General features: G+C 34.6%; 1 protein-coding gene across 5 annotated transcripts; it reads right to left on the minus strand.

Annotated features, from left to right (window-relative positions):
• Window positions 1–7: 7 nt before the first annotated feature.
• LOC104109311 (protein HESO1-like) lies at window positions 8–6,793 on the minus strand. 5 transcript variants are annotated; one of them, XM_009618567.4, is made up of 9 exons: window positions 6,530–6,793; window positions 4,740–4,928; window positions 4,395–4,571; window positions 3,959–4,143; window positions 3,187–3,282; window positions 2,058–2,103; window positions 1,587–1,693; window positions 1,414–1,518; window positions 8–1,333 (listed from the first exon to the last, which is right to left on the minus strand). In XM_009618567.4, exons 1-9 carry the CDS (start codon window positions 6,552–6,554, stop codon window positions 356–358), a joined length of 1,908 nt encoding a protein of 635 aa, XP_009616862.1. In that variant the 5' UTR covers window positions 6,555–6,793; the 3' UTR covers window positions 8–355. The 5 variants fall into 5 exon arrangements, with proteins under 5 accessions (XP_009616862.1, XP_009616860.1, XP_033515356.1 ...); XM_009618565.4 differs by having other exon boundaries at window positions 4,395–4,583; XM_033659465.2 differs by having other exon boundaries at window positions 1,417–1,518; window positions 6,530–6,792.
• Window positions 6,794–8,910: the final 2,117 nt, after the last annotated feature.

Genomic DNA, 8,910 nt, shown 5'->3' on the forward strand with positions numbered 1-8,910 from the left:
AGGCAAATGGAAAGAAATCATCTAACGATTACGTTATAGTTGTTACACTTCCACTCCTTGATGTTCATTAGGTACACAGAATTAATGTACATTGAGCAGTTAATACTCCATTTTGTTAGGTCATTGCCTGTACAAAAATGTCCTAACAAAACAAGTACAAAGCAAGAGGATAACAAGGGGAAGCTAGCTCATACAAGATACTCCTAAGTCCTAGCAAGAATGTAAAAGTTGATGGGCAGATGATACTTCTGGCGTATGAACGAGGACAAATCAAAGAAGTTGGTATGAATGATAACCAGGCAAAGCTAGCTAGCTATTCACCCAACCAGAAGTCAAATCCGTCGAATCAAATGGTTCATCGTCTTCCTCCCCAACCTCGTGTATGTGTGTTTGACCTCTTAGCCTTAGGTGCACACTTATTGTTGTTCTTTCTTGCGAACCAACGTTTTGTGTCTGATTTTCTCAACCATTGAGCAGAAGAAGTTCCTCCTGTGGTTTCTTCTGATCTTTTTCTTTTTGTCCAGAGAGAGTCAGGTTGTACACCGTCCTCCTTTGACAGTCCCCAACTCACTGAAGATAATCCTTCCCAACCTTCAGTAGACCATTTCCTCTTGGTTGTGATAGGTTTAGAAGCTAATCCTTCCCAACCCTCGGTAGACCATTTCCTCTTGGTCGTGATAGGTTTAGAAGCTAATCCTTCCCAACCCTCGGTAGACCATTTCCTCTTGGTCGTGATAGATTCAGAAGCTAATCCTTCCCAACCTTCGCTAGACCATTTCTTTTTAGCCGTGATAGGTTCAGAAGGTAATTCTTTCCAACCTTCGGTAGACCATTTTCTTTTAGTCGTGATAGGTTTAGAAGCTAATCCTTCCCAACCTTCGGTTGACCATTTCTTCTTGGTCGTGATAGGTTCAGAAGCTAATCCTTCCCAACCTTCGGTTGACCATTTCTTCTTGGTCGTGATAGGTTCAGAAGCTAATCCTTCCCAACCTTCGCTAGACCATTTCCTTTTCGTCGTGATAGGTTCAGAAGGTATAGCCCCCTGACTTTCTTTCTGGCCTTCTGTACTTTGATCCTCCTTATTCATGATATCTCTACAAGGAAGTGCAATGCTATTTCCATTTTCTTCAATGTTACTTGTCTGAGAATCCACTTGAAAGGGAGTAGCAGCATGGCGGAATAATTGATATCTTAACGCTGGTAATTCGACAAGGCCATCCATATAAGCAGAGATGTATTCGCTAGTACGCTGGATACACTTGTATATCTGCTTTACTTCTCCTTTCCCAACAGCCCTTGCGACATTTTGAGATTGATCTGTGAAATCCTCAACCTGTGAAGATCAATATCAGCCATTAATTCAGCGCCTCAAAGATTGCTAAGCAGAAAGGAATTTAATAATCGAAATATAACTACACTGATGCAGCAAACTTTAGAATCCCATGTTTTAGATAGCCAAGATGCTTCATAGGTGCTTGCACATAGTCCTTTGTCCCATAGTTTCTCGACCGATAATAACTGCAACGAAAAGAAACAATACTTGGCACACTTCAAGATAAAGCCAGATTTACTAAAATTAACTATACCTTGATTATTAAAGTAACTAGCAGCTCAGCCACTGACTCTTTGTTGCTCTTCCCATAGTTCACAAACTTATTCAACGACTTTTCCACTGAATCAGGATCAGAGCCATCTACAACATTCCCAAGCCAAGAAATAATACCAAGCTACTCAAAACCAAAAATCTCATGAAAAAAAAAAATAGCGCATTTAGAAGCATCATTTAGAATCTACTTGAGTAAAATATCTCAACAATGTTTTTCTTGAAATTTAGAATCTAGTCTATTGAGATGGTTTAAATTCCTCACTATCTATAGCAGACTGAAAGGATATAAGGATTTCCTATTTGACCCTCATTCTTGGGAATTTTGCTTTGGGAATTCTGTTTTACTAATAAAGTACTTCACTGCATCGTGTATCGAATACCGATACTGAAATTAGTAAATACCTATCAAGCTGCATTTGAAAACTGAACAAGTAAAGATTCAGAGCATTACCTTTTAATATGGCAGAAAATGGCGGTAGTATTGGAGGATTTCGTGTCTGCAAAGTTCATTCATTAGATGGAGAATTTCATATGAGCCCAAATGAGAAAAACAACAGATTGTTAACTAAACAACTACATGACTAGCACTCTAGGAAGGAATGAGATATCTACACATACTTTTCAGCGCACATAAAGTTCCTTTCAGAAAAAGTAAAACAAACAAAAAGGCAATGCTTTCAAAATAGATGTCCTCCTCGAATTTAAATCAAAAGGCATAATTCTTAACTAGGCAGCACTCCGCAGCAGAAACATTAAAGTTAATCTGAATAAGCTAAGAGCCCGTTTGGATTGGCTTATTTTAAGTGTTTTTAAGCCAAAAATAACTTTTAAGCCATTTTGTAGTGTTTGGATAGAGTAAAAACGTGCTTTTAAGCACTTGTTTTTAAGCTAAAATGACAAAAACAAGACAAAAGCCAAAAGCTAGAATTCCTAACTTATGGCTTAAAAGCTATTTTGGCTTAAAAGTAACTTAAAATAAGCCCATCCAAACGGGCTCTAAGGTTATGAGGAAAAGAAATTGAGAAGAAGTTAAATAAGCTATTGGCTTCCTATAAAGTATAGACTTTTACATTTTTCTTTTTCTATGAATTGACAAAAAAAAAAAGGTAAAATCCAGCAGCAAAGAAGTTTACAAGAGCAACACCAATTGTACAAGAGGTTGCCTAAATTTGGCGTTGAAAGCACACTTTTAAATTTGGGAATTTTATTGTGCTTGGAGTAGCTTTCATATAAGGTATTGTATCCCATAGCATTGGAAATTTCTAGAATGAAGATTCCTATTGGAATACAGGAAGCTAAAGGTAACATAATCATGAAAGAGCATTCAATAAGTTGAAAAACCACAGCAGACTAGAATCAAATAATATGATTTCACCGTAGAGTAAACTGTGTATGGTTATGTAAACTATTAGTTCACCAGTAGCTCCTAGGCTCAGACTGATTAACCACAGTGACAAAACATTCAACTGAAGGCAAAATTCATATTGACTCAAAGTAATCTGCACACGAATTCCACAATATGCAACCAAGAAACAAAGAGTAAGATAGCAACAGAGAAACAATTCGTACTCGGCTCATACCTGTAAATGAAAAGCAACCAAAAGTATTATAGATAATGAGTTCAAAGTTTTGTCTCTTGAGCTATTAATATTCTGAGCTTTTGCCCAAGCTTTCATCTGCAAAAACAAGAGATCATATCTTCTGAGGATGTAAATACAATGATGCAAACTAAAGATATCTATCAGCATATACATAAGTTGACCCCTGTATCTTCTTCTATGAACAAGAACTGATGAGCAATTTTTATAAGAGAAAGGAAACTAATATAGCAACAAGAACCGATGAGCATTTGGACCACTAGACCATGGTTCCAGAGGGGAGGGGTATATTATCAGAACGTAAACCCAAAAATGTATATAATAGTCCTTTTACAAACCACAACTTTGATTTCCATCTTTCTTCTTTTTGTACCTTTCGTGTTCATACTAAGTAAAATTCATCCAATGTGCTACGGAAGTCACATGGCCTTTCTAATGTTTATATTTACCACTACCAATCCATATATTTTCAGAAAATTATTTATCTCAGAAGTAGGAGTTAGAGAAAGTGATATAATGAATCTCCTATTTCATTTAAGTGCTAGCACAGGCCTTCTCACCAACTTGATGACTTTCTGACTGGGTAGCACACAGGCAACTGTGTCAAGAACTAGTAGCCCTGTGGTACGGCTACTGCGCATCCGCGAATCACATAAGAGATCTTCCAAACTATTGCACAAGCAGAACTAAACTTTAACTTCGTTTCATGAACAACTGTGCATATTGCATAGCATACAAGAGAGCAGAATTTTACCAAAAAGCTCAGCTTCTGAAACCTTTCATCGAGTGAACAAATCATGTGGATTATCTTAGACTTTGAAACTCCATCCCTGTTTTCAACTGATATATCGCACTCAATTTTCGTTCCACAATCAACAACTTTCAGAATGGGCACCTTGGCAGCTGTTATTGGATGAACGCCAGAAACATGCCCATCTCCTGAAGCACAGAAAGCCATAGATGAAAAGCTTTATTTAAATGGTTCTACTAATGGAAATAGCCATTTCTTGGAAGTGGCGGCATAATTATTTACCTAGAAAACAATCAGAGCAGTTAATCTACTTTTCTTCTAAAATTTGTCCTACTCTTCAAAGTAAAATATACTTAAAATTTTGGTTAAGCCACAAAGATAGTAACCCATGAACTGCAGACAGTACCAAGGAAAAAGAAGGAATTAATCAAAGATTTACTTTGAAGTGCATATAACTTCCTTGCAAATTTCCGGAGAGTCTGAATCTTCTTCTCATGTGAAACCTTAACTGAACTGTTGTCAAAATTAACAGATAGATCTAGGTCACTCTTTGAATGGAATAGATCCATCACGAAAGATCCAAACTCCTCCACAACAGGAATATTACCAGAACGCCCTGAAAAAAGAACTGTCACATCATGCTGTAATATGTAAAAATATAATCCAATAAATAGCCCACTCATTCAAATTTGTGTAGTTGATTAAGTCTATTAACAAAGCTACTACAAGCCAGTGCAGAGGATCCATTTGCTGAGTTACACAATAAAAAGGTTGCTGAGATTACCGTAGATATCCTTTGCTATCTCATTGAAGACAGAAACCAAATCTCTCCTAACTTCATAATCACTTGTTTTAGGGCGGCAAATTGTATAAATCTCATTAAGCAATTCTTCAAGCGAAGATAGTCGCTCCGGGTGCACTTTATAGTTTTGCATTCGCTTCCGCTCAGCCCTCTCTACTCTCTTACGAAGAACTGTCATCGCAGTTTAATCAAATGATGATTCAGCCAATAGTAAAACAGATGATAATTCAACAATAGACTTTTCCTACTGCAAGAACCATTACATATCACAGTTGAGTTATCATATACTACTTAGACTCAAAGTATGTTTCTAAGATGCAAGGATACAACCAGCCCAGAAAATATAAAGTTGGAAAGTAACAGTTGCCTTCCCTTAAAGCATTTTCTACTATGAAAATCATATCCTTCGACTTCTCTAAGACAACTATCATCTAAGTCAGAATTCATAATTGTATTTATAAAAAGAAGTAGTACCTAAAAGGAAGCAAGTGGTTTTTTGGTGATAATACTCATGGTAAATAGATCAGAAAAAGCTGTCGGATATACTTATTTTCACTGCATACAGATTGAGATTAGTTTCTTTCCACTTTCTCTCCGTTGCAACCAATCAAGCATTCCCAAGGCGAAAACAATATCACTTGTTATAAGCAGGAGAATTTATGCCTCATTCACCTAGTGTGTGCTGTATAACAGTCTTCATTACATAAATTGTGAACAACAACAACAACAACAACATACCCAGTATTATCCCACACCGTGGGGTCTGGGGAGGGTAGTGTGTACGCAGACTTTACCCCTACCTTGTGAGGATATTACATAAATTGTGTATTAACCAAAAAAGGAAGTAAAATTAGTTTTTGTGCACAATAAGCTAAGACAGAAGTAGAAATTTCTGACTTTAGAAATTCCGAAGTTTCAAGGCTGTGCATGCTCCTATTAACGTGTTGTGCGGCCACCTCAACAAAATGGCATTCCATCTTACAACCTTTATCTCTAACAAGCTACAAGTTTTTTATAACCGAGCATAAACACATTGCACCCGTTTAGCCAAAACCTTTGCACTTTATGTGTACTTCCATCAACTCCTTCTCAATGTCACTTGATCCATGAACATTTCCAAAGCTCTAAAACCCTTTTACAAACACGTTGTGTAACTGTTAAAGAAGCGTCTTGCCTGTTTACCGCCTTCATCACTAATAAGTTGCAATATTTCAAGATTTTATACACCCCAAAAACATATCGCATGCCTTAAGCCAAATTTGCAGTTTCAACAAGATCATATATAGTTTCATCATATATTTTTCAACATTCACTTTATTTTTAAAACAATTTTACAAGTAGTAATGTCCAGACCAGCTTGGGCTTTTTTCTCCTTTTTTTTTTTTTAAAGTAGTGTCCTTGTCAGATTGCACGCACCTCAACTATATTCGACTATTACACCGAATACCTACTACCTCCGGCCAACACAGTATCGGGTAAGTCTACTCATCAAACCTTAGGTACGGACTTGAACCCCGGTCTCCAAGGTTTGTATCCACTTAATTAACACTAAACCACACCCTTGGATGCTAGTAATAAACTTTCTTATTAGGGTTAAAAATTACTGTACACAATATTACTGGTAAAAGAAATAAACAACTAACTCCTCTTTAATTTTATCAAACAACCTAGGAGAAATATCAGAAATGAGAATCTTTAAATTTATATTTTTTTTAAAAAAAAAAAAAGACCCTTTAGCAGTATAAAGTAAAGGTATTTCAGAAAGTACTGACCTTTAACGCGATAAACCTTAGACATATGGGAATCTGATGATTTTGTATTCAGCTCAAATGCTTACTGATAGCTGAAAGGAAAATTTCAATTAAAGAAAGAAGAATGTAGCAGAAATGTACTACAAACGTAGCATATGGTACAAGTTATGGAAGCAGAGTGAGTGTGTGTTTCTCGAAATCATCACTGTAATTACTTTCATGGAACAGACCAACAAGAACAGGAAAGAAAGGGCCGCGCGTGGTTTTTTGTTTTCTGATATTCGCTAATCTAGCGGGGTTTGGACATAAGAATTGTAAAATTGCAAAAACAAAAGTGAAAAAGAATTTTAAGCGAAAATGTTATTTGAAAATTAAAGTTGTATTTAGATATGAATATAATTTTGGGTTGTTTTAAAGTTTTATGAGTTATTTGAGCGAATGTTTTGAAAAATAACTTTTTGTAATTTTTAAAATTTTCGAAAAACTATAAAATTTATCTTTAAATGAAAATTAGAAATTTTATGGTCAAACACTGATTTCGGAAAAAAAATAAAAAAATCCTAAACTCTTTTTTATGTGAAAAGGCCAAAATAAACTCCATTATTGGAACCATCCACCTGTTTATAAATTTTAATTATTTTTTGGCAGATTTAAAAATAAAATCTTCAAATCCCAAAAACAACTCTATAGTGGTTTTGGGAGTTTTCTACTCACAAAACTTAGGACACGTTTGGCCATAGATTTTGGCAAAATAAACTTGGATTTTATTTGGCAAACACATATTTGGCCATAGATTTTGCCTACATTTTGGCCAAATCTCAAATTCCAAAACTAGCTCAATAGCTGGTTTTGGGCCAAAATATCACTATTATATTTTTTAAAAATTGCCCCAAACTTTTGTATTTTATAAAAGAGCTCACCATTTATTATTTTGTAACGATGTTGCTTCGTCATCTCGGTCATCTGATAGTGTATCATGTAGTTCATTATAAAAATGATAATTTTATATCAAAATTATTTATGTTTAGGACTATGGTTTGTGATAATATAATGAATGTTATTGATAATGGTATTGTTGGGTATTTGTGATAGTTTATAGAACTTGTGGGTATAAGTCATGTTTCATATTTTTTCAAACCAAATTTCACCCAAAACAGATGTCCAAACACATTTTTATCTTCAAACAAAACTTCACCCAAATCAGATTTTTCAGAATAAATTTGGGAATTTATGACCAAACGCTAGTTTAGAATTCTTTTCAGGTAAAATTCATGTCCAAACACATAGAAAAAACTATTTTTTACCTTATTTTTTTTAAATTTCAACCAAATTTATGTCCAAATGCTAGCTACTGTATGGATATAAATATTAAAATTCACAATAAACAGTTGATATGTTTAGTAAAAAACTAGTTATAAGTTATTCTATTGCTAAAAAATAAAAATACCCTTAAATTTTTTAACAAAAAATTATAAACTTAAATGTACTTTTTGTCGAAAAAAGACGAAATAATGAATATGGAAAGTAGAGGAAGTTAAAGTTTTGTTTTAGAAAAAGATTTTTGGGATAAAAAATATTAAGGATAAGATAGTTAAATATTTGGCTGATTTTGGTGTGAATATTATCAAATGCATAGATAGGTTAAAATGAGTATATAAATCGATTTGACAAACTTTTTAGTTTTGGGGGAAGTGCACGGTTAGCCACTAATTAGAGATGTCTTTATTCTTTAGCCACCGTTTAAAATATATTAACTTTTTAGCCAATGCTTAATAATTTTTTTACCCGCCCGGACAAAAATACCCTTGTGCTAATATTAAGGACATCATGTCCTTAACTTCATATGTTCAGTGTAAATGTTAAGGACACGACGTCTTTAACTTCATGTGTGTAGTGTAAATATAATGTCCTTAACTTGTATTTGCACCTTCTGTTGTTAAACTTTAGAACCTCATGTCCTTAACTTCATATGTGTAGTGTAAATATTAGGGACATGGTGTCCTTAACTTCATGTGTGCGGTGTAAATGTTAAGGACATAGTGTCCTTAACTTTATGAGTGCTGTGTAAATATTAAGGACATGATGTCCTTAACTTCATAAATACTGTGTAAATATTAAGGACAAAGTGTCTTGTATTTGCACATTCCGTTGTTAAACTTTAGGACATCATGTCCTTAACTTCATATGTTCAGTGTAAATGTTAAGGACACGACGTCCTTAACTTCATGTGTGCTGTGTAAATGTTAAGAAAATAATGTCCTTAATTTGTATTTGCACCTTCTATTGTTAAACTTTAGGATCTCATGTCCTTAACTTCATATGTATAGTGTAAATGTTAAGGACATAGTGTCCTTAACTTTATGAGTGTTGTGTAAATATTAAGGGTATGATGTCCTTAACTT

This window comes from Nicotiana tomentosiformis, chromosome 9 (assembly GCF_000390325.3).
Source record: "Nicotiana tomentosiformis chromosome 9, ASM39032v3, whole genome shotgun sequence".
NCBI classification, from domain to species: Eukaryota; Viridiplantae; Streptophyta; class Magnoliopsida; order Solanales; family Solanaceae; genus Nicotiana; species Nicotiana tomentosiformis.